This window comes from Cyprinodon variegatus, unplaced genomic scaffold (genome assembly GCF_000732505.1).
Source record: "Cyprinodon variegatus isolate N-32 unplaced genomic scaffold, C_variegatus-1.0 Scaffold334, whole genome shotgun sequence".
NCBI lineage: Eukaryota > Metazoa > Chordata > Actinopteri > Cyprinodontiformes > Cyprinodontidae > Cyprinodon > Cyprinodon variegatus.
This window is the reverse complement of record NW_015150787.1, coordinates 560,600-587,211: the sequence shown is the minus strand read 5'-3', so window position 1 is coordinate 587,211 and position 26,612 is coordinate 560,600. Positions and strand designations below refer to the sequence as shown.

At 39.9% G+C, this 26,612-nt stretch overlaps 1 protein-coding gene across 1 annotated transcript in view; it reads right to left on the bottom strand.

The window, feature by feature from the left end:
• Positions 1-16,219: 16,219 nt before the first annotated feature.
• LOC107091383 (ribosomal protein S6 kinase alpha-5-like) overlaps positions 16,220-26,612 on the bottom strand; it is a 20,408-nt gene continuing 10,015 nt past the window's right edge. Inside the window, exons 6-18 of the mRNA XM_015385250.1 lie at positions 23,855-23,962; positions 23,691-23,771; positions 23,158-23,261; positions 22,830-22,980; positions 22,525-22,686; positions 22,266-22,391; positions 20,945-21,078; positions 20,733-20,826; positions 18,049-18,219; positions 17,786-17,977; positions 17,544-17,703; positions 17,284-17,447; positions 16,220-16,774 (exon numbers count right to left, since the gene is read on the bottom strand). Coding sequence (XP_015240736.1) covers positions 16,565-16,774; positions 17,284-17,447; positions 17,544-17,703; positions 17,786-17,977; positions 18,049-18,219; positions 20,733-20,826; positions 20,945-21,078; positions 22,266-22,391; positions 22,525-22,686; positions 22,830-22,980; positions 23,158-23,261; positions 23,691-23,771; positions 23,855-23,962 — 1,857 coding nt within the window. The 3' untranslated portion in view covers positions 16,220-16,564. The remainder of the gene's footprint in view (positions 16,775-17,283; positions 17,448-17,543; positions 17,704-17,785; positions 17,978-18,048; positions 18,220-20,732; positions 20,827-20,944; positions 21,079-22,265; positions 22,392-22,524; positions 22,687-22,829; positions 22,981-23,157; positions 23,262-23,690; positions 23,772-23,854; positions 23,963-26,612) is intronic.

Below are 26,612 nucleotides of genomic sequence, written 5' to 3'. Positions count from 1 at the left end.
TAGTTGGAAGGAAAGAAGGATGGATCGATGGATGGAAGGAAGGAAGGGTGAAATGAGGGATGGAAGAAAGGATGGATTGATGGATGGAAGGAAGGAAGGGTGAAATGAGGGATGGAAGGATGGATGGATCGATAGATTGAAGGAAGGAAGGATGGATCGATGGATGGAAGGATGGATGGATCGATGGATGGAAGGATGGATGGATCGATGTATGGAGGGAAAGAAGGATGGATCGATAGATGGAAGGATAGATGGATGGATTGATGGAGGGATGGATGGATCAATGTATGGAAGGATGGATGGATCGATGTATGGAGGGAAAGAAGGATGGATTGATGGATGGAAGGATGGATGGATCAATGGATGGAAGAAAAGAAGGATGGATCGATGGATGGAAGGAAGGAAGGATGGATCGATGGATGGAAGGAAGGAAGGAAGGATGGATCGATGGATGGAAGGAAGGATGGATCGATGGATGGATCAAACAAACGAACCCTATGCAGGCCTCCACTAGTAGATAAGCTGAATGCTTTATTGGTAAATGTGTCCTTCCCAATGACATCATATCTCCAGGTTAATGTCAGGGGTGCAAGATGATTTATGGATATAATGAAAAATTGAATAAGAGCAGGTGGCACATCAGGAGGAGCTGAGTTTATCCACAGAGGGAGACCTGAGGAGAGTTCTCAAAAAAGACTGAGGGAAAAGCCTGATTATCGTTCATATGAGCACAACAACTTGGAATCTGCCGCAGGGAATCGTCTCCTCTAAAAGATCATCCCAACTGGCTTTGATGAGCTCCAGCTGGAGGACACACCTGCCGCTCCCACCCTCTAAGGAGAGGGAGCTGCACACATCTCTGATGAAGACACGGACTCTTTAGAGCCAGACTAGTCAGCTACTTTTGCACCATTACAACCGACCTTAAGAGGAATTAGGAAGAAATAATGACTATACATAAATGTATAAATTGTTTCTTTATATTTCATCTTGTTTCCTCATATCTTATATATCAATAATTGATTCATCTTTCTTTCTGCAAAAAAAATTAAATAAAGTGGATTCTGACTCAATATTAATGAACAACCACACAATGTGTTTCATTAGCTTTCAAAAACTGGGTGGTCTTTATGTCAGGAACTGGTATTTATGATCTTTTTAAGAAGAAGTGCTGCGATGGCAGCGTTAATGTAAAACAAAGCACATCATTTTTTCTTTTTTTTTCCCAGCAAGATACAACACTCTCATCTTAGCAACTCTCGCATGGAAGGCCATGTATTTTTAAACAAGACAATGTAACATCACATGCTGTACACATCACAGGGACAGGGCTGCTAAGAAACAGAGTGCTGAACAAGACTGCCTGCGACGGAGGCGGTAAAAGCCTGGAGGTTGGAGCTATAAGGGCCTTAGATACCTGGATTCATATAGATTAATGTACAAAAACGAAATTATGTTATTAAACCGAAGGTTCTGTTCATTTAAATGTGATAAATCACTTAGAAAATATATTCAATTTTGTTTGCTGTCTGACTTCATTTGATTATGTTTTTAAGTTGGTTGCTTAAGGTTTTTAACAGGAGGACAATAATGAAGATAATGCAACTCAAACTAAGTCTCTAATGTACCTGAAGTGCGTCTCGTTCTGACAGAGGTTTTTAATAGGATCAGCTTTGAATTTCTAGGAACCATTTTGTTAAAGTCATCTTCAGAGCAGTGCAAAGAAATATGAATGAATTCACTTAAAGGTTTTGTTTTAAGGGGAAGGACAGTTAAAACACCTAATTAAAAAGATAAAAAACAATCCCCCACTTGTTGATCCTGTTTTTTTTTAAAGGTGCAGTACAGCTAGGTTTTATCGGAAGTTAGAAATGCAGTTCATCTTATAGTTTAAACTAAAATGTAAGTTTCTGTCAACACAGATTTCTTGTCAGTCCTTCATATCTGGTCACTAGATAGAGAAGATTCATTCGTTTTGGACCGCTTTGTTTCTGATCTTATTGTAATTGGATTTAAAGTTTGAAGTTAAAGCTTTTAAAAGGGTGAACAAAACAAAAAAAATGTTTAAATGTTGCAATCAAATTACAATTTGCTTTTTTAAATCTATGATTTGAGGTGTTCTGTTTTATTTATGATGCTGCTTTATTGTGCAAGCTGTTAGCATCTTCCAGATGTTTCAGATGGATTTTTATCTTCTAATTAAGTTATTATAAAAGTTGTAATAATCAGCGCAATAGATATAAAGAATTATGTGTCTGTGTGGGAGGAGGGGGATCAGGGCTATGAAGGGGGCAGTCTGCACGACCATGCCAGCTGTATGTAAACCCATCCAGTGAAAGAATCCCTGATGTTCTCTAATACTCCAGCTGGATCTACAGCACTGGTTAGCATTCATATCTCCCCCATAATCTGGTCTGTTAACGTCCCCGGCTGCCTCCTCGAGCATTTAACCTTGTCAAAGATAGGCAGGGATCCATTAAGATTTCCTGAAAGGGGCTGAGCATTACAGGCTCATTTGGAGCGACTGCCATTTTTAATAAACTGCTCACAGCCCTGCAGATCAAAATGCCAAAGAGGTGCAGTTAACAATGGCAGAGAGATAGATACGGCTCATAATTTACATTGCACAAAAGCTGAAGAAATCACACCAGCGCGCCCTCAATGATTCGTCCCTTTTTGGTTTCGTTCCTCTCCTTCCTCCTCTTTGTGGCAGCACCTTTCATTACACACACCATCAGCTGGGAGCATTCAACATGTTTCAAAGCTACATAGTCGTCTTTTCAGGTTATGCCCCTCCCTGTACCTCCTATTGAAACCCAGCCGTGGTTTTCTTTCTCCTTAATGTGCTGCGGTGATGTTGATATTGCTTTTAACAGACTTGGAAGGTTTGTTTGTTTATCACATCTCTGCTTCCAGCTGAATCTCTGAGAGTCAGAGCCATGTTGCTCTGGGAGAGGAAACACACAGCTTACATTGCTGCAGAAAAGGAGCGGACGCGCGTGGAAAGGCAATGATGGTGAACGAGAAGAAATAGGAAAAAAAGGGGGGGGGTTAGAATAAAATGAAGGGGTTAACATAGAGTGATGGGATGAGGTGTGTCAGAGGGGAGGGTGGGGTTAGTGGAGCTGTTAGAATATCTAGATGGGTTGGAAATGGCTTTATTAGCTGATAAATCACTAATCCGTGATGAAAAAAAAAGACAAAGTAAAGAGCTTTGTCTTGTTTCCATCCCTCTTATACACACAGCTTTCACCGTGTTGACATATTCAACATCTTCAATCCCGCCTCCCACCTTAATTTAGTGCTGAAATCCACTGTATAGTTTAGCAGTCTCTCTGCTCTGATATTTCTTGGAATAAGACATATGATTAAGAGAAAGCAGGGCTTTGATCTACGGGAGCGCTGGTGCAAAATTAAAATTGCTCTCTAAATGCCACAGCAGTATGAGAAGGAAGAGGAAGTGATGCAGAAAAACACGGGTGATCACATACAGTCACTGTTTCACTGGGATTTTACATCTGAGAGAAAGACAGAAATGAAGTGTTTGCTTTGAAATGGTATCCTTTGGAACCCATTAGATTCCTGATTGTTAGGGTCAACAATATGATATATTCCTATACATAAGAGGCAACGGCTACAAATGAAATAATAAAATCATGTTTATGATGTCATACCTTGTATTTTACCTTTATAAAATCAAAATTTGAATGGATTGGGAGACAAAAGCATGACTCTGATGGTGTGGATCCATCTGAAATGGCTGCATCAAAGAATTTAGCTGTGACATAAAGATGTCACTTCTGGAGGCTTTAGCCCGAAAAAGTAACTGAAAATATTGAATTTTTGTTTCCACAAACTGAAGAGATTGAGAATCAGTTCTACTGTCAGTGAATTACATGCAATGAAATTTAAGTCTGTTCTGCATGCTAAACAAAAATTGATGGATCAATGCACACTAAATAAAATATATGCTCACACTATTAAGCTCTGAGGTAGAAACTCAAACAAATTTTGCAAATATTACAGCTGTAAACCTTTTGGGGTTTTGTTCCACATGTTCTGTGTGTAAAGTCCCTAATTTCCGCTGTTCTTTGCAAAATAGCCAAAGCTTAGTCTGACTGGAAAACAAACATCTGTTCACATAGGTTTTTAAATCAATTGAATCTGAATTTATTAATGGATTTGGACTGTGGGAGGAAGCCAGAGTACCCAGAGAGAACCCATGCATGCTCAGGGAGAACATGCAAACTCCATGCAGAAAGACCCCGGGCCCAGAATCAAACCTGGAACCTTCTTGCTGCAAGGCAAAAAGCTTCAAAAGGAGGCTACCAACACCATGCACTGCAAAAATAGGTGTGTTTGTCCGTAATTTGAATTGGTAAATAAAATGGAATGAAAGGCATAAATAAAAATAATTATATATTATTTTATTAAATAAGATAATTTTTTCATTTTAAATGTAAATAATCTTATTCTACTGGAACATTTTCTTACTTATCTACTAAAATCAAAATAAAATAAACTTACATCAAGATAAATTGACTTGTACTTTGAATTTTTAAATAAATCTGTAGTTGAGTAATAATGTGAAAACACTGGGCTAGGCACACATCCCTGTGGAACGCCTTTGTTTATGATGAAAGTTGAAGCAATGCCTTTTCCTATTCTCCTTTACTATTGACCTGTCTCTGAAAGCCTGTAATAACCCATGCATATATAGTATCAGGCGTATGCTCTAATGGTCCTGTAGGTTAACAAGTTCAGTTTACTCTGAACAAAATATTTTGACATTATCCAGTTCAACAAAGATTAGCTGAGATGAAAAACAACACATGGCATATTTTACAGTTTGCAGGAGATTTGCTGCTCGAGATAATTCGCCTTCATTATTTTTAAGCTTCATCTGTTAGACAGATGGCATAACATTTGACTTTAAAACACTTGGACAAACAGAATAAAAAATAGTTTTGACTTAGCGGCCTGAGAAGTGGCAGATGGTCCTGAATATATTCCCTTGAGACTGGGTGTACATTATTTTTTTCGTGATGGTTAAATTGGTAAAAATGTTCCTTTTGTTGAACTTTTTAGGTTGAATCCTATTTTTTGTTTCCTTGGCTCCTATATTTCTTTTGGGTACCACAATTTACATTACAAGTGTACTATAGATGTACTAAACTGTTAAAAGGAGGAAAAGGAAATCACATATTTGTGATCTACCAAAATAAAGGCATCAATATAAACAAGATGGTGCCATCAGTAGATGATCCCCCCCCCCTTTCTTAATACATGCTTGTGACTGAAGGAAGTGCTTTCTGTTCTTGGGTCATTTCCAAGTAGTGCAGATTGTAATTGATGATTCTGAGCGAGTGTTCCACCCTGATCTGTCTTTGTCGCGCTCAATAAATTACATTTATTCCATGCAAATCATCCAACCAGGGACTGATTTAATTAATGGCATGGTGACACATTATATTCATGTTTTCAAATTTCTCTCAATTGCTCATTGTGCTTCTCAGCTGCAGTCAGGCCTCCTGCTGACCCCTGGTGGTGAGCAATTTATAATGCGTTTAGAACCATGGACAGCTCCACAGTTCAGGAAACTTGTCTAATAAAGCCTTTGATAATATTTCTATTACATAATCCAAATTTCTCAAGAATTAAAATACTTTTAAGTAGAATTTTTAAAATGCATTTATCAAAAACTTTCTATTTCACAACACTGACTCATAAAAGCTGCATCAGTTTGTGCATTTATTTGGAATATGTGGAAATCTATTTGCTAAAGATGACCTAAACATGCTGCTTCAGGCTTGAACTCCCTCCTGCAGGGACATGAGTCTTTGCACCTCAGTGCTCTGAGCTGTTTGCAGGAGATGTGGTGTCAGTATCTGAAGCCTGTCCTGCAGCACACAGAGCATATGTGAAGCAGGGAAGTTGATTAGCCCTGAGGCTCAGCAGGGGACTCATCCGCAGCCAGAGATCAATGAGCGCGCTGCAAACCGTGCCGATCAGTTTTATTGGTTTCTCCTGGCTTTTATCTTTCCATGTGGATCACTGCTGTTGATAAATTATTCCCTCCAGGAGCCTTATAACCAGCATGTGATCCCACTCCCTGGAATCTAGAATGAGAGAAAAATCTCTACGACTGCTTGAATAAACTATCATGTTTTTTTTTTTCATGGTTCAGAGTTGCCTTAATATATGGACAGTGAAGGTATTGGGGGAAATGATTTTCAAATCCAGTCCAGTTCGGTTTTGCTTTGATGATACCCCGACATCATGCACATACATGCAAGTCACTGCCCAACCAATTCATTTCAGCACAATCCAGTTACAAGTCAGTTCACATTTAGATTCAAATCCAATTATATACCTTTCAGTGCTGGTTCAATCCAATAAGGCCATAAAACAGTCAGACTGTGTTTGTTAGAAAAGCCCTGCCTATCAGAGAAAATCAGCCGACTGCATCATAACTCCACATCGATACATATCCTGACTGCATTGACTGATTAGGGGTTAAAAGGACAAAAACAACCAGTGGGAGTTTCTATATGAGAGGAAAAACCAAAAGAAAGATATCAGCTTTAATAACTGTAAATATATAAACAGATAAGACAATGATTTTGATGATGTCTGACTTAAACTTCAGTAAACATGTAGGATGCACTGGACCTTGAAAGTGTACAATCCAATGTTATAATGCAGGGAGTTTTGATGTAAATCATGTAGAAACACTTCACCTTTTGTGTGATATACAGTTAATGTCAGAAATCTTTGCACTTCTGGTGGCTTTAGATTTAAAATTATCTAAAGTAAAACAAAAATGATTTTGCTATCAGAATCAGAGTGACGTCTATAAAAAACAAAATCAAGGTAGAACATTTTTTTTTTTATATATATATATATTTATATATACGGTATATATATTTTTAGGGCATGGATTTTAGAAACGATGAAAATTACTGATGCTCTTCTTGATAATCACATTAAAAAATATATAGCATGACAGAAATAAAACATTTCCTAAACCTTGACTGGTTCGTTTTTGTTTGTCTGAATTTTCATTTTTGTAATCTAAATCAACCAGAGGCTCAATAACTAATCAAATTCACAGATCGGACATGTTTGTTGGTGTAGCTGATTTTTTTCACCAAATAATTTCAAATTGATTCTGTAGAAGACAACATAAAAGAAAACATTCAGTAGTATAAGAGGAGCAATTGATGACAAACTAAAACTATTAATGATTCAGTTAACAGTTCGAATATAATCAAAATACTCCTGGTAAATAAAAAATGTATTTGCTATGGGGTAGTTTAATCTATTAGAGGACAAATAGCTTTATAAACCAACCCATGTTAGTGGAAAGACATTTCCAGCCTAAATCTAATATGGTTCCACAATTGGCTGATTTTTGGATTGCTGGACTTTTGCTGTAATCTTTGTGAACATATTTTAATTCAACCATACTGAAGTTTTTTTTACAAGATTTAACGGCCCGTTCAAGGTTATCCTAGCATCTAAATCAGATTTAGGTCTGGACTCCTAGCAAATCACATCAAAACCTCCATTCTGTCTTTGTTTGAAGCATTAAGAGGTTGGCTTGCAGCTGGCCTTCAGATCATTGCCCTGCTGGATATCTCACAAACTGATGGCCAGAAATTCATCTTCAGGATTTCCTGCCAGGGAGCAGAAATCACGATTCTATCATTTACAGTTAGGCTTGAAACCTTACACACCCTCCCGTTGAAGAAAATATAAATTTACCCCAGTGATTCAAATAACGCAAAACCAAAAACATTAATAAATAAAAAATTACTAAATTATCACTTTGGGAAAATAAAATATAGATTTTGAATTTTGTTTAAAAAATTAAAAAGCAAAAAATCCCTGACAAATTAAAGTATCTTGCTCATGAACAGTGGATTTTCTAGACAAATGTGGAAAAAATGTACATTGTGCTTTTAGTCAGTAGTGGTTTTCTTTTTGTAAAAATGAGGTGATTTCTTTCTTTCAGCCTCTTTCTCTCATTGCAGAAGGTTATCGACTCTGAAATGAGGGCAACCACAGAGATGAGGAATCAAAACAAGAGAGTTTATTTAGTAAGAGCATGGATGGACCAGAGCGGGAGGCCGGTGGACTGGATCGCCCCTGTTCTGCAGAGAAAATTAGGATTCTGGTGAAAACAAGCCAGAAGCCGATGAGTGAAAGGTGAGGAACAGCTGACTAACAAGCAGGTGCTGTTGGTCCAGAGCAGATCAGTCCTCATGTTATTTGAGAAGAATAAAAAATGGTTGAACAGTGTTGGAGGGTGGGAAGGATGGTGTGGCTCGGGCAGGAGAGGAGCGGCAGGGGAACAGAGGATTTATTTTCCAGGAATCTACAGCTTGGAGGCACTTGGGTCAGAATCTGGTTTACTAGGAGAAGAACAGATAGACCGAGTAAGTTTTATGATCTGAAAATAAGTGAGAAATTGGGCTGGGAGTCGGTCTAGTACCACGCTAGTGATAAAGAACTGACACCCTCCTCCTGGTTTCAGCTCAAATAACATCTGCCTTCCACACCCTGCAGAGAGAAAAAGAGAAGGACCCATGCCAAAACAACTTGCACATAAAACCATGAGTATGACATTGCAAAAATGTTTTTAAAAAAGTAAAAAAAAAAAAAACACTGGACTTTGTTTTCCAAGTTTGAAGACGTTTCGCTTCCCATCCAGGAAGCTTTTTCAATTCAAAATGTCTCGATTAGTGTTGAGTTCCAAGCTTTACAGAGTAGCCCAACAAAGCCTTGTTTTGGCTTAGAAAATATGCAAATTGAACCGGAAGAACATGTCCGCCCCTATGGAACGGGAAGTTGTTGAGGTCTTTGTTAGCCTGCAATACCCGATACCTGTCTATGTCTCTGAAAGGGGGAGTCGTTAGGGGCATTGTTGGCCTGGCTGACCAGGCGAGATGTTTTGCTCCCCTGCATTGCGATGACGATTGAGATGATAGGGGGAAGGAATCAACTCTTGCGCTGCATAGTAGGTTTTTTTAGAGCTGAAGCCTGAGTCCACCCCCTCTGTTTAAAGTTCGTTTTTCTCTCTTAACATAAATGGCTTCTTTCACACACCTTTTAAACCACCTGTCTTATTTGTCCAAAAGTTGAACATTCTGATCCTCAAATGAACGTCCTTTATGGTGCAGGTGGACAGCTGAGTCTTGTCCAGAGGGGGTAGCCCGTCTATGTTGAGCCATGCATCTGTGAAGAGGCTCTTTGGTTTTTCCAATATAAAGATCAGGGCATTCCTCACTGCATTGAACTGCATGCAAACTTGGAAAACAAAGTCCAGTGGTTTGTTTGTTTTTTTACTTTTTTGGAATGACTATGACCTGGCTGACTGAGAACCTTCACCAGCGTGAGTATGACACTTTCTTAGTGTTGAACCCTAAATTCTGGCCTTAGGTGAAGCAAGAAAATCCTGCAGAACTTAAGATGTTCAGTGTTTTCACAGTCAGATAAACTTTCTCACTGTGGGCAACTGGAAAGCCTTGGACTCCAGGGATTTGGTCGTGGATTACTTCAGATGTGTTGCTTTTCAATGTATTTTTACTGACTTTATGTTGTCAATGGGGGAGGAAAAACTAGACTTTAAACTCTTTAGAAAAGCAATTCTGTTTTGCTGATTTCTACAATACATTTCTATTTCTAACTGTTCCAGATTTAATGCTAAGAAGCACCAGTTGGTACACAAAGTGAAACAGTAAATAAGCGGCTTGTCTGGTGTAATGAACATGTTGCATCGTTAACGGGATGCTGTGCCTTTTACTGCCTATTCTGTCAGCAGTGGTATAATGAATGCACCTGTGCTCCAAACCAAAATGGTCACTGGTCCGGATGGCGCAGCGCAGCAGTCTGCAGCCAGAGAGCATCATGCATATCATTAAATCGACCAGTGTGGAGCAAAACTCCATTCTAGATAGCAGATGTGATGAGAAGCAGCCAGCAGGGGATGAAGCAGTAAGCAGAGAAGCTCACAGCAGCCACCTAATGGTGCCATAAACTCATTACAAGTGGATAAGTGGGATTCTCACAAAGAGGTGTGTTACACGGCGACAGCTTGAAAATCGTCTTTGGCTTAATACCATTTAAAAAAAGGGGGAAAAGAAGAGTAATACCATCAGCAGTGATGAATATAAAATTCCTGAGTAATTCCTGGATCATCAGCATTAAGCTTCTAAGCACCACCAGAGGCTCAGCAGGACAAGAAATACAGCCTCTCAGGGATACTTAGATGGGAAGGAACCAGCAGGGATTTATTTAGAAAGAACCTCCCTCATTCTACCTAAAACATCAGGAGAAAATAAAACAGGTCACTCTTTATATTGATATTAAAAATAAAGAAAATGGACTGCCTCCAGATGTTTGGTTCTGCTTCTGCAAACACACCTCTGATGGTGTGTAAAGAGACAGCAGCTCTAATATCTATTTAAATCAGCACCTTATAGACAAACTACCACAGTTTTAATTACACCCTTTAACAAACAGGGAGCCAGCACAGCCGTTTACATTAGCACAGCTGTAATTTACCTGCCGCTGGTCAAGACTCCAGCAGCAGCAGTTTGGAAGAGCTGATTCTGCCTTATTGATTAGTTAGGAGCCACTAATGACACCATTACAATAATCTAAGCCTGAACTAAACCAAATACAACTTAGATTATGTCCTTAGTCCATGCAGCTAAATGTTGATGTTGAACACATTATTTAGAACCAAAAATTGACAGTATTTTCTGTTTATTCTTATCTATAATTTATATCAGGACATCTAATTATCCTTTGCAGCTCCTTTAGACACATAGATACTTTATTTAACCAGGTGAAATGATTTCACCTGGATTTCACGTTTTATGGGATTTCACTGAAATCCCATAAAACGTATTTCTATTTTCAGGGGAAAACCCAATAGGTAGCAATACATAAACATCAACAAAACATTCAGATGTCAGCATTTATCTTCCCATGAGAAATGGGCTAAGTTTATAGAGATTAAAATAGTCTGGATATTCAAATCTTTCCTGTTCTTATCCAGATGTAGCAAAATCTGAAATCAGATCACATGATGTTCATACATTATTAGAACCCTTTGAAGTTGGTTCCTATAATTAAAGACACATTATCAGTTTCTGTGAGTTTTCTGTGAGTCATAATGTTTTGTTAGACATTCACATTAAAAATAATAATAATAAATTGGGGGTCTAAAAAAAAAAAAAAAAACTGGGGGATGGGGGTCTAAAAAAAAAAAAAAAAACAGGAAAGAGCGCATCTGTCTGGTCAATAAACCAGAATACGTTTTTCTCAAATGAATGCCACACATCAGAGATTAACTATTAGATGTATATATTGTGTAGAACAAGGTTTGGTTTCAAAAAGCCTAAAATGAAAAAAATCAACAGGAAGTGACATCACAGATCAGTCCTTTGGGTTTCTTGTCAATCTTCTCCTCCGCCTCTCTTTAACTGTACCTGTGGTCTTCCATGTTCCTCGCAGTGCAAACCGACAGCTGAAATATCGGATAGCTTTTTTATCCTTCTCCTAAATCCTGATGCTGAACAATCTTTGCTTTCATGTCATTTGTAGTGTTTTGAGTTCTCCCAATTTTTCACTTCAGGAGAAAAACTTACAATTGGCCAACTTAAAAACCCTTTCCCATGATTGCATTCACCTGCGTGTAAAGGGCCAATGATCTCACCAGACAAATGTAGTGTTCCAATAATTAGTGCTAAAGGTATTTGAATTAATAAAATGACAAAGTGCCTAAATGTATGTACCAGACATCACTGTTTTTATTTCTTTTATGATATATTTAACAGAAACAATGGGCTCCATGCACAGCTCCACTACTTCCTGCAGCGTGTTTGTTTCCTATCTTTCATTACTGGATGAACTTATTAATCCAGGTGTGGCCATGGTCACTGAGGTTAGACACACCTGGATTAATTAGTTAATCCAGTAGAAAAAGACAGGAAACAAATGAGCTGCCTAAGTTCAGAAAGTAGCGATCCTTATTGAATACATCATGTGATGCTATACATACAGCCACTCCCTAATGTGACTGTGGGTGGTTTTTGGCCTGGAGTTGATGTCATCAGACGGTGCCCAACCTTCACAGGGTGTTAACAGGAAGAAATAATAGTTTATAAAAAAAAGAGTCAGGGTGCCAAAACGTTTTCCTATTGCTGTTAAATACTTTGGTTCTAACAAAGACAAAAGGAAATGGAGGATTCACTCTGATTTAGGAGCATTTGCCTTTAACAGAAACTACTCCTAGTAACTTTGATTTAAGGTCATCTTTGTAAATTTCACCACCATCTTCTGACAGAACATCAATCTGACAGAGAATCGGAACAGGCGTTTTAAGATAAAGGTGATGAGAGCCTCTAACCTCAAAGACTCAGAGCTCAGCTTTAAAAAACAAACGATTTAAATAGAGCTGGCAGCGTTTACAATATTTAAATACTGCAATGCCAGCCATTTTTGTCGTTTAAGCAGTACAAAACATTTTATTTTTGCACTTACTGTTTTCTAAAAAACATATACTTGTTTACAAATGTTTTTACATTTTGAGAGACATCTATCATATGCTGAGAGGAATTTATTCTGTGGAATAATTTAATATTAATAACTTTGGATTAAACCGTCCATAGAAAAAGCTGTCTATTAGAATATAAAAATCAAAATGGTCAAATTGAGTTTATTCCTACAAATTTCTCATTTTTGTTGGAATTAAAAATGTAATAATAAGGAAATTAATTTATGTCATGCTCCTTTACCCCCGGTAACGAGGCAGACCACATAATTTGGACGGGGCCGTGTGTGGAGCTTGTTGACGGTTGCCTTTTGGATCTCTGCTCCCGTCTCCTTGAACCCCAGTCGGCCTGGTTCTGCTGGAGATTTCTTCCTGTTAATAGGGAGTTTTTCCTCTGCACTATCGCTACATGCATGCTTGGTGACTGCTTTTAAGCCAATGAGTCGATCCAATCAACTGGTTTTGCATAGATAGAAAACTTTGAATCAATTTTACTGTATGATCTGGTTGAATTGTGCCTTGAGATGACGTGCTGTGAATTGGCACTATATACACTGCTCAAAAAAATTAAAGGAACACTGAAAACACATCAGATCTCAATGGGGCAAAAAAAAAAAAAAATCATGCTGTTTATTTATACGGATATGAACTGATGCCACATCATTTGATAGAAATGAAAATCATCAACCTACAGAGGGTTGAATTCAAAGACACCCCAAAAATTACAATGAAAAAATGATGCGGCAGCCTAGTCCATTTTGCTGAAATTTCATTGCAGCAACTGAAAATGGTATTCAGTAATTTGTATGGCCCCTACGTGCGTGTATGCATGCCTGACAACGTCGGGCTCCTAATGAGACGACGGATGGCGTCCTGGGGTATCTCCTCCCAGATCTGGACCAGGGCATCACTGAGCTCCTGGACAGTCTGAGGATCAACCTAGCGGCGTTGGATGGAACGAAACATAATGTCCCAGAGGTGTTCTATTGGATTTAGGTCAGGCGAGCGTTGGGGCCAATCAATGGTATCAATTTCTTCATCCTTCAGGAACTGCCTGCATACTCTCGCCACATGAGGCCGGGCATTGCTGTACACCAGGAGGAACCCAGGAGCCACTGGACCAGCATAGGGTCTGACAATGGGTGCAAGGATTTCATCCTGATACCTAATGGCAGTCAGGGTGCCGTTGTCTAGCCTGTATAGGTCTGTGCTTCCCTCCATGGATATGCCTCCCCAGACCATCCCTGACCCACCACCAAACCGGTCATGCTAAACGATGTTACAGGCAGCATAACGTTCTCCACGGCTTCTCCAGACCCTTTCATGTCTGTCACATGTGCTCAGGGTGAACCTGCTCTCAACTGTGAAAAGCACAGGGCGCCAGTGGCCGACTTGCTAATTCTGGTGTTGTGTGGCAAATGCCAGTCGAGCTTCATGGTGCCGGGCAGTGAGCACAGGGCCCACTACAGGACGTAGGACCCTCAGGCCACCCTCGTGAAGTCTGTTTCTAATTGTTTGGTCAGAGACATTCACACCAGTGGCCTGCTGGAGGTCATTTTGTAGGGCTCTGGCAGTGCTCCTCCTGCTCCTCCTTGCACAAAGGAGCAGATACCGGTCCTGCTGATGGGTTGTAGACCTGCTACTGCCCTGTCCAGCTCTCCTGGAGTACCTGCCTGTCTCTAGAATCTCCTTCATGCTCTTGAGATTGTGCTGGGAGACACAGCAAACCTGCTGGCAGTGGCATGTATTGATGTGTCATCCTGGAGGAGTTGGACTGCCTGTGGAACCTTTTTTGGGTTCCGGTTGGGGCTTCTTGTTACCGTTGTTGCCGTTGCCCCTGGCCAATTCCAAACTTGTTGAAAAGGGTTCGGAAAGGTTGGGGGGGGGAAAAATGTCAGTGGCCTCCACCTGTAAAACCATTCCTGTTTTGATGGTCTTCTTGTTGTTGCCCCTGTAGTGCACCTGTTGTTAATTTCATTAACACCAAATCAGCTGAAACTGATTAACAATCCCCTCTGCTACTTACCTGACCAAATCAATATCCCAGAAGTTTGATTAACTTGATGCTATACTCTGATTACAAAGTGTTCCTTTAATTTTTTTGAGTAGTGCATATATATTTGAACTGAATTGAAATAAATAAATACTGGACTGAAACTTAAAAAAAGACAAAACCGCATATTTCAAAGTTATATTTATTTTGCACCCACCAAATAAAACAAAAATACAGATCTTGGTGCAAAAGATAAATTTCCCAGTTAGGACATTGACAGAGGCAGTAAAATAGCAAAGCTAAAAACATAACGAGATGTAAAAGAAGGTAAAGAAAAGGAAAAAAACACCAACAAGAGAAGAATATCAAACACCAATAAAAGCAAGTTTTGAAGTTAAAAACATCAACGAGCAATCGATTCAATAAAAAAAAAAAAACATCAGTGGGAAACACCACAGAAAATAATACAGCAAAGTTGCAATAATGCTTCATCTGGCACAAAAATATCAGAACGACGGATCATCAAACATCTCAGTATGTCTCACACACACACCCACACACACACACACACACACACACACACACACACACACAGAGGGCTGGAACTCAATAAGAGCCTAATCATGATAAACCCACAACCACAGCATTACAAATCAAGGACATAATAAATATCAGCAAAAATCACCATTAAAGCTGAAATGTGCTTAATTGCTGAACTGACTGTGCAACATTTAAGAAGTCCGATAAAAAAAGACAATATACCTTTCAGATTGCTGCTAAACAATAAGTCATTAAATGTTCATTTGATTAAAACAAAGGGTATGTGCATTACTTTCACCGAATGAGACGCTTTTTTGTACAATGTTCTAAAACCATTTCAGGAAAAAAGAGAGAAAATTATAAAGTCGAATTCTAAAAAACAGTCAAATTCAAGTAGGAGACCGATATGGCACTGATCGGAGGCCAGCTGGATGCTGCAAAAATGAGTAAAATGGGTCCAAATCACCAAACCATTCAGCTCTCAACAGTAAAGCTTATCTTTCATCAACTGGAGAAACCAGAATATAGAAGACAGCATGAAGGGAATCAGCAGATCAGGCCTAAAGAAGTAAGCGTTTGAATCTATACAGCTGCTACTCCTAAACATCTGCAGTTCCACTTGTGATTAAAACCTTCCATAGAGTTCAGTCAGTTGAGACATGAGCTCCACAGGTGATTTAGGTGGGAGCTGGTAGTGTAATGGAAGAGCAGCACCTTTCTGAGGAAAATAACCAAACTGATGTAACTGCTTCCAACAAAATCTAATTCAGGCGAACTCGTCGTGTATTAGGGCTAAAATCTGAGAGACACAAAAATCCCCTAAATAAATCCCTCTGTTCTCCCTGCAGTCAGTTCTCATATTTCTCTCATAATTTGATCATTTACATACATCAGCTGATAGTGCAAACAGCTCAGATTTCCCCAACAAACTTTAAACTTTCATATCTACTGAGCAGAGCGCCATCATGTGGTGGAGCCATTTAGTTCACTCCAACTCTCCATCTCTGACCGCTTTAAATGATTCAATCATTGGTGAGAAGGTCTGTTTGCTTGTTTCTTGTTCACAGATTTGCTGTTTTTGCTGCGTTTATGGCTTCTGCTCATTAATGGCTCGTTTTTTCCCTTTTCCTCCTCCTCCAACCAGGCACTGTTCTGTAGCCACAGTGAGGATAAACTGATTAGGCTGTGAAAAAAAAAATAAAAATACTGAATAGGAAATTCAAATCTTCAAGGGCACGTCTTCTCTTTTCAAGAAAAATACACGTTTGGTTTGAGTAGAGTGCGGCAGAAGGAATGAAAATATTTTTGCATTAAAACTTTCTTTGTACCCGCACCAGTTTTTCAATCCCTCACTGAAGGTTTGTTTTTGTTTTGTTTTGTTTTTAAGGAAAACGACCCAGTGGCGGACATAATGTCCTCGGTGTTAGGATACACCTTTTACTTTTCAGTGTTGCTCTCTCGCTGCATCATTTGGGCTTGCTGTGCTTCGGGGTCACAGTCTGCTTGTTCTGCTCTTTGGATGCCGAGGAGGAGGTGGAGGAAGAGGACGAGGAGGAGGAGGAACTCCATCGGGTCTCCACGCCTGTGCTCGTCATCTTAAGCTTGCGTCGCTTCGCGAGGGGAGCGTTGTCGACGCTCTTCAGGAAAAAGCCCTCTCTCTTGCATCGGTTGAACGCCTGGTTTGGCACATTGATGACAGAAGACAGACTGTTTTTATATCACTCATTACCCAGAGACCAGGAGCAAATTGTAAGGAGATTAAATACAGTTTTAAAGTCAGCCACAGCTATATATGGTCATTTTAATATCACCTTTTTACAGTGTAAATATTTAATAATTGAACTATAATGCAAATCTAAATGCACATAAAGTGGAAACTATTGAAAACACAGAATATTCAGAGACCTCCCAGCAAGACTTAAGCAGACGATGAGGAACTGAACCGTGTATTTAATTTTTAAATGCTGTATTTATATCTTGAACTGAGTTTGTAGCTAAAGCTGGTACTAAGACTCAGGACGGTTTAATGCAAACGAATGCTCCACTTTAAAGATGCTGTCTTGTTAAAACGCTACTTGGTTTCAGTAAAATTATCCCGACACACAAAGGTTTATAGTGATAGAAATCCCTTTCATGCCCCATGTTTGTTCTATTTTAGGTTAAATCCAATGTGCCGAGCCGTTACCTGGTATGTTGCATTGACATAGGTGCGGACTGTCGGCCCGCTGGACTCTAACACATCCGGGGTGCACAGAGGAGTGGTGGACATGGAAGCTTCTCCCTGCAGCCAGCTGTTCTCCTTCAGGTCGGAGAGTTTCAGGCGTCTCTCTGGATCCACAGTCAGAAGTCCTTCAGACCAGAACATTAAAGCATGTTTAAGCAACACGTTGTCCTTTATAAATTAACAACCATCATGGTTAGAAAAGTCTGCTTAACGGCCCGAACCTTTAACCAGCTCTTTGGCATCCTCTGATACACCTTTCCACGCCTCCCCGTCCAATGAGAAATCCCCCTCCTTTATTTTCTGCATGATGTCTACAGCGTAGGATGAGGTCATTCCACGCTGCTCGCTCTGAAACGGCACCTGGCCTGACAGCATGGTGTACTGTAGGACACACACAGAGAGTCATTAGCACTGCTGTCAGCCCCACATGTACCACATAACCAGGAGATGCAGCTTCAATCACCAAGATGACCCCGAGACTCCAGAGGTCGCAGGACTTGTCGTATCCCGCGCTCTCGAAAAGCTCCGGAGCGGCATACTGCAGCGTGAAGCAGGGCGTCTGCAGAGGGGCGCTGCCTGCAGGGCACAGGCGGGCAAACCCGAAGTCTATGACCTTCAGCACGGAGTCCTCGCCCTCATCAGTGAACAGCACGTTCTGAGAGGTGCAACAAAAGGTCAGTCGAGGCGTGTATGCTAAAGCCCCCTCCTCCTAAAACAAAGGCCCACCTCAGGTTTCAGGTCTCTGTGCACCACTCCTGCCTCGTGCATGAAGCCGACAGCGGAGACCAGACTCTGGAGCAGCTGACTGGCCTCCGCCTCTCCAAACAGCTTCTTCTTCTTGATCCTATCCAGTAACTCCCCGCCTTGCAGGAGCTCCATCACTAAATACGTGTGATACTGACAGAGAGAGAGGGAGAGATGCCACGACAAGATAAAGGATTATTCTGATGCAGCACACAGATGATTACCACACAATATGCATTTATTTAAGCTGCAAATAGCTTCAAACAAATGTAACTGATGGTAAACAGTATCAGCCCCACGATTCTTTGATCAAAATACAACAAAAACACAAATAAACTGTTGTGAAATCTAATCTGCTGAATTCCAGTCGGATAAAACATTAAACAATGGGACAAATAATTCAGAACTCCTAGTCAGGATGTAGAACATCAGAGACAGCACAAGAAGAAGATTAGATGTGTGTTCTGCTTGATTAAAACTAAGAACTACGTAAAAAAAAAAAAAAGAAAAAAACAACAACAGGAAACTTAATGCTGTTAGTCGACCATGTCTTGGACCTCAACACTTTACCACATTTAATGAAGCTATCAATTCTGCTCTCTTATTAAGCTGCAATGATCCATAGGAAATCGTCCCTCTGAGGCTTTAGGGGTGGCTTAGTTAAAATCGGGACTGAAATCTAATTGGTCGGAGATATGAGAGATAAACAATCCGGAAAAGAAAAGTAGGAAAACATTTCTTCACACAGCAGATTATTGCTAAAGCTTTTCGAACAAGAGTGGAAAAACATTTTACCTTTTGGGGACGACAGGATTTTTATCTTGGGAGCTTTTTTTACACGTTTGTACACTGAAATAGTTTTTTCTTTTTGCTCAGGTTATCTGAGACCCTTAAGGTATCCCTGAATATCTGACACATATAAACATGAACAAAAAAAAAAAAGAAAAAAAAAACTGATTGTTTAAAGACCGCAATTACATCACCCGAGCTTTCAGCAGCAGAAGCAGCCGGTTTACATGCAAAATCTATGGTTGAACCACATCAAGAAGTCCTGCAGCACGTTTCAAGCACACTGTTCATAAGCAGCTAAAGCTCCAGTTGCAAAATCTGAACTTGCGCTGCTCGACGCACCGATATCAACCAATCAGACACTGAACTGTCTTATAGATCAAGCCTCTTATAAATGTGATAGAATTCAAATTATCTATGGATTTCCAGGGAAATTCAACGAGACATTTATGCCTCTACTGACATCTTAATGCTGTTGCTGGGCTTGTCATTTGTCCAGTAATTTAAATTTTTTTATTCCTAAATCTCCCAATACGTGACTAAACTGAAGATCACATTACTATTTAACTTCCCTGCAATGATATAGAATTATCTAGCACTAACAAAAGACATCTGTTCCCTTATTTTATTATTTCTTCATTATTTTGTCACCAGAGAAGTTCTGCTTCAATTATTTTCCATTAGAACCAACTCAGCGCTTTGCAAAGCGGCTCGACTTTCTGGTTTAGGTTTTCAGTTACCTAGAAGAAAGCTGGTCACTAATTGGCTAGAGAGCACAGCGACTGGTACATATAACACAGCATAAATTTATAAATATATATCTGACTAGATATTCAACCATTAAATAGCAGTCTGCTGGGCTTATTGGGCATAAGGTAGCATTAGCTTATAATCAAAGTCTCTATCCTTTAGTTCTATGCCGCTCCATTGCTTCCCTCTCTCCTCGTATCCAGAGAGGTTCATCTCCAGCCCTCTGGTTCTCCTCTTACACCAGGGCTACAGTAGCACTGCAGACCATTATGTTCAATTTTTTTTTTCTGAAATCAGATTTTCAGTTTTTGGTGGTCCTTTCCAAATATATGCAACATGACTGTGATTTTCAAGTGTCCTTCAACTGCAGTAGAGGACGAAATGACATCACAAGTAGCGAGTGTGCTCTGTTCTCACTGAAGAACACATGAAGTAAACATGGATGGTAGTGCTGGAGCGCAATCTTGCGATCTTTAATTTTTTTTTTTTACGGAGCCAGCGCATTAACAACGAAATCTTTTCAAGAATTATTTAAAACTTTTAACCTGTGTAGTAAAACAGTCTTAGTCTACGGATTTATTTTTAATACAAATTTAGAACACAAATAATAATAGCATACAATACAGCCTTTAAAAAATATGTATTAGATTTGTTTTAAGGTTTACATATCCACAATGGGTTTATATCGCAACTAGAACCATTTCAGTTGGTGACATCATCACAACTCATGCGTTGCATTGGGAAAAATGTCACCTGTCAAATTGACGGCTAGTGAGAGTGTTAGTAGGATCAGAATTGTGGGAGTCCGAGTGTTAACAGCATTGTAGAGCAGCAATAAGACAAAATAAACAAGTAGAATAAAAATGGTGCGGATGAAGAAAAAAAAAACGATGGGGTGGGGGCGCACACTGCAGCATGGTCACTTGGAAAAAGTGCTGTGACATAATAACAGAGATTGAGGTATATAAGCTTTTGTTCCATTTCTCCTTAAATTCCAGACTGTGTAGGAGCCCTGAAGAATTATTTATCTTTCATTTTATGATTTAATGGTATTACACTCCTTATTTAAAGATAGAGTAGTTCTAATGTATGTCCCCTTTAGTGTTTAAGTCCCTGAGCCTCCATACCTGATCAGTGTAGACATCATAGAGCTTGACAATGTTGGGGTGAGCTTCACACTGCCTCAGGGCAGCAATCTCCCTCTGAGTATTAGCCTCCATTCTAATAAACAAAACATTAAAAGGTTTTACGTGTGACTTTTACGTTTGAGTCATGAAACAGCTTAGAGAGCAGCTCAACATAGAGCAGTATACCAACAGTTCATCACATGTCCACTCACCTGCGGCTAACGATCTTGACGGCATACTCGTGGCCAGTTTGCTTGTGTCTGCATTTCCTGCAAACGGAGAAACTCCCCTCACCGAGCGGAGGTCCATGAAGATCCAGGTCATAGTGCTGGAAGAACTGCGACTCCTAACAAACGACAGAGACATTATCAGAAAGGTTAGCAATGGTAACCAGTGCTCACAATAGAGAGTAAGCATGTTAACAGTTAAGCTAAAGTGTATTTATAAAACAGGTAGATTCAGCATTTATTCATGCAAGAAGGTTGATAAAACAAGATGGGTACCTTTCAATAGATAAAACACTGTAAAAGTATCAAGTGAAAGAAATTAGTATTGTGGAGGATTTTTGCGAATTTTTGAAAAGACCCGCTGTCTCCACTTTAAAAAAAAAGCACATGCACAACCCGGTACCCGCTTCCGAGTGGGCACGCCAATTAAACTTGTGCAAGAGCATTAACGAGCCCATTTCTCCTCGTGCACGCTCTGTTTAAAAGTTGCTGTTTGCATCGCTCATACAAGCTAACTTTCCAAAAGATTTGCGTTTCTTCTGCTATATGAGTAAGTAAAAATATGATGAGCACGTAGGGCGGCCTTACGTAAACATTTTACCAGAATGATTGACAATTAGGAGGACCACTTATTTTGATTATCCACCTGGAAAAAAGAACATCCTCCACTACACCTTTAATTTAAAAAAACAAAAAAAGAAACAGCCTCTTTAAATTTAAAAATACACTTCTCAACAAAGTTAAAACATTATTATTATAATGAATCTAAAATTGCTGAGACTTTTGGCATGCTTCCATTGGTAATTTGATTTGATCTCATTGTTGGTTTTCAGGGTTCGAGGCCCTCCTGACCATCACCCTAATATTTAGCTCCCTCTACAGTTTCTCTTCAAAAACTTGGAAAACATTCACAAAGGAATATTTTAAAGTTGGAACTCCAACTTAACATAAAGCACATAAACCAGATTTTAGCTTTGCATGAAGCAGGTGTGGAGTCATCATCAAACATTCCTACATGACCTGATCTTCCTATGAGATAAAATTATTTGCATACCAGCATCCAACTGTTCTCATAGCTTTGGTGTAACAAACTAAACTATATTCTATCATTTTCTCGTAATTTCTGGAACACAATAAACATGTTTTTCCTTTTATTTTTTATCTAATTTCTTTCTAAAACATTTAATCTGATCAGTGAGAGCCAGCTCAGGTGATTTAATTCATGCTCTACTAATTTTTTTTTTTTTTGGAATAAAAAAAGAAACCCTGAAAGGATTGTGTCCTTTTCCAGAAAAAGATTCCTTACCTTCAACATTGCACTTTGCTGCACAGAAGTAGAAGCTGGGCGTTCGGCTCCAACCTGGGTTTCAAAAAAGTCTCCCATGACGGCGTTCTTATTGAACAAAATGGAGGGAGCGACAAATGAGTATCCCTGGAAAAAGAAAATAGGAAAAGTTAGATGTTGGAGGCCTAAAAAACACAGGAATGTATCTGACAGAGGGCCGGGTTTAAACAGCGTAGCTTGTATCCAACTTTTCAGACAGTAGCTGAAGATTTGGACGGACCTGGAAGAGGCGGTCGGTGCTGGGAGGCGTACTCGCAGGCGAGTATACCGGATCCATTCCAGTAAACTCCTCAGCAAAGTTTCCAACATCCAGTTCATTTTTCAGCTCTGGTTTGAATGGACTCGCTACCTTCTTCTGTGCTAGGTCAGACCAGTTCAGTCCCTTTGAGGAAGCAGAAAGTTATGCAGGGTTTATACATTATTTCATGTCAAAATCCAGATGTTCACAAGATTCTCAGAACAAAAATGCAGCGGTCGGATTTCTAATAGATAAAATGTGGAACTGGCAGCTAAGCTGTTAGAGACCTTGAAGAAAGGATGTGCTTTGATGTCCTCGGCTCCTCTGGGTCCCGATCCGAGTCTCTTATGTGGATCTTTCACCAGTAACTTCCTCAGCAGGTCCTTAGCAACAGATCCAATCATTGAGGGAAATGGTGGATCGCAGCGCAGGATACGCCTGAGAGGAAAAGGTAAGGAGATTTTAACAATGACACCTTTGCAGCCCTTATACTGTTGTCCATTGAAACAGGTGGAAACATCTCCGTTCTCCAACAATCCGTTTTCTACAGTGACTTTTAAGAAGAAAACAGATGGTTTAACTTGTGAAAGTTCATTTAAAATAACCAGAGCTTACTTTGACACCTCGCTCTGAGAGTTTCTTTCTCCCTCCAAGGTAAAAGGAGAAGCTCCTGTCAGCAGCTCAAACATCAGGATCCCCAGACTCCACCAATCTACTGACTGCAGCGGAGCAGAGAGAGACGGAAAGAAAGCTTAAGGAAAAGCATGACAAGGTTCAAACTAGAGCTGAAGCTGGACAGAAGCAGAACGGACTTAATGCTGGAAGCTCATCTGCTTCAACAACAGACAAACAGGGAACACCTACTTAAAACAAAAACGACATAGAAGATGTGCCTGTTCATTTTAAAATAGTCAAATCCAGTTTGACGCTCTAGCTCTTTAAATCATAACTAATAACTCAACTTGCTTTTAGTTTGAGAAATTAAGTTTTCTTTCAATCAGTTTGCAGATTTTTTTTAATAGTAGGTTAAAAGAAAACAGACAATCTACAACATCTATGGTCTGAAAACATTGAGCATCTTTAAAAACCTAATTTTACAACTGAGCACCCTGAAGGCAGCAGGAGCTGCGTGACTGAGCAGAGGTTACCTTGCCGTGGCCAGTCTTTCCCCTGATGATTTCTGGAGCCATGTATTCGATGGTGCCGCAGAAAGAGTAGGTCCTTCCTTTCTGCAACAAAATGAGGCCAAAGACACGATTACTGCACACAAGCACGGCACAACAGCTCTGCACCGGAGTCTTGCATCACATACATCTTCTTCCAGAAACTCTTTGCTGAGCCCGAAATCCGTCAACACCACATGGCCGTCGCTGTCTAGAAGGATGTTCTCCAATTTGATGTCACGGTACACGATCCCAAGCTGCACAAACCCACAGAGGAAACACATTTCAATTAATTAACATGCATTACGGTCATCTTAACTCTGGCAGTTCAAGAACACCTAGGTTTTCATACCAAACAGAGCAAAGCTGTTGAGGTGTGTTTGGATGGAGACTAAGTTGTTTAAATTCTTAAAAGACCTTCCTTACATATAACTCATTGCATCATTAGTGATGCTTCGATCAGGATTTTTGCCGCCAATTTCGACACCAATCACCAGCTGATGCCGATCGCCTTTGATCACTCTGACTGGCTGTTCATTTTTTTATTTAGAATTAAATGCTGGTGACATGGTCATATAAATCACCTAATTTAGTAAGAACATAGAGAGAAAAAAGTTTCACACTGCAGCAAATAGTCAGTATAAAAAAGACATCCTGCTAACAGGTTTAATTCAACAGATTTGAAACCGTTATGTATAAAAAATAGAATTGTTTTCATCCATTCATCCATTTTCTGTCACGTTTATCCCAGCTGGGCCCGCGAGGGGTGCTGGTGCCTATCTCCAGCTGTCAATGGGCGAGAGACAGGGTACACCCTGCACAGGTCGCCAGTCCAACGCAGGGCAACACAGAGACAAACAGGACTAACAACTATTCACACTCACACCTAAGGAGATTTTAGAGAAGCCAATTAATCTAACAGTCATGTTTTTGGACTGTGGAAGGAAGCAGGAGTACCCGGAGAGAACCCATGCATGCTCAGGGAGAACATGCAAACTCCATGCAGAAAGACCCCGGGCCAAGAATCAAACCCGAAACCTTCCTGCTGCAAGGCAGCATTGCTACCCACTGCATCACTGAGCAGCTCTAATTGTTTTCATATACATCACAATAATGCCATCATTATATAATGTCAAGAAAAAAAAAGAAACATTCAAAGTCAATTGCTGGTCACATTCAAATAAGCAATCATAAGTTAGTAAATCAAAGCCGTCTGAGAGTCTGGCTGATTGTTTTTATAGATGTGCAAACTCTGCTGTGCCGTTCTGGTACCTGCACTGTATCAGAGTGATGAGGAGCTGAAACCCTCTTCTGGCTCTGATGGGTTTTGGTTGTTTTTTTCGGACGCAGGGAAAAAGCAAAGGTTAGATAATCTGTGTCATGTAAGAAAGTAGCAAAAGTTTTAATACTTTTAAGTTTTTGTTTAAGATGCATCCTGCAGGTTTAAGGTGACGATCACTGTGAGGCTCCACTGCCTGGTGGAGCTTAAACGGCACCACGTCAAGCTTCAGAAGCGTGAGGCATTGAAAAAGAGGAGAGTGCAACTGGGTGCTGCTTTACCTGCTGTCTTTTTTTTTTCCACTCTCTGCAGTTTCCCTCAATAACTCATCACACTCTGTCAAGTACGTGTTTTTAAATGTCACGTTGCATGCAGCATATTGATGCATTCTGACGCATTACACCTCCAAGAAATTCTCCCATTGCCAGATGAAAACTTCACATTACTCTCAAAGTTCCACCTGTCAATGCTTAGGGTTTACCACTGAGCTGCTCAGTGTGAAGGAAAGAGGGAGATAAGCTGCAGGTGGAGCCTCTGCAGGCAGCCAAGTAAGAGGTGATTGGTTTTTGCAAGTAGTAATAAAAGATGGGGATCCACGATCAAATACTTTTTCATGACAATGAGCAGAGCAGTGCTGTCCCTCTAGAGAACAATGGATTTAACATTTTAAGTGACAACAAAAATATATATTTCAAACCTTTTTCTGTCATTTTAAGGCAGCCATCTGGCTGCCCTAAAAAACATTCAAAGTCAGAATTGCGCTTCTTCAGGACACATTGCAAGAGGGGATTTTAGCACTAACATGTATTTAGCAACTGTTTTCAATTATGTTTTTAAACAGATTTATTGATGGGGAAAGAGTACAAGTTTGCAATACTAACAACAACACTGTCAATGTTGGGTTTTTTCAGACATCAGTTGGACTTCATGGTTGCCATGAAAGAAAGTTTCAATTAAAGCAATAAAACATACCATGAATGGCTATTCCTGAGTCCCTCCTCCACCTGTTGCTATTTAGCTACACGAATAAAGGCTATTGCAGTGTTTTTAGCAGTAGCGCTTTCTCATTGAGAAATAGGGAGACTGAACCTCCCCTGTAAATTTAGTAAAATTACTTTTAAAATATGAATTGTCAAACTTCATAAATTTAGTCATTAAACTGCATTAAATATGTTTTAAATGTGCCTGATTTCATGAGTATGTTGCGAATTATTCAGCTGTGTATTCTGTTCTCGTACACGATCTCCCCTCCGCTCTGCAGCAGCTGGACGCTGCCTGTCAGCCTGTATGAAAAACCCCTGTTGAGGTTTGAGCCTCGGTCTATGGCAGTAAGCAGTGAGAAAGTAGAGCCCTGATTGGATAACATGCTGAAATAGGTCACTTCCAGTGAGGCTTAAGCTCTTAGGGCAGGGGTCTACAACCTTTTCCAGGCTAAGGACCCACAAACTGATTGTGAGATGGCGCGGGGACCTCTTCATTATATATATTGTATAAAATGGTGTTATATCAAACTTGTCCTATAGTGACGAAAGTCATTTCACCCTGGGATTATTAAAGTATTTCTGGTTCTGATTCCTGGTTGATTGGACAGGCGTGAATGAAACGGTGCCCAGCTTGAAAGAGCTCCT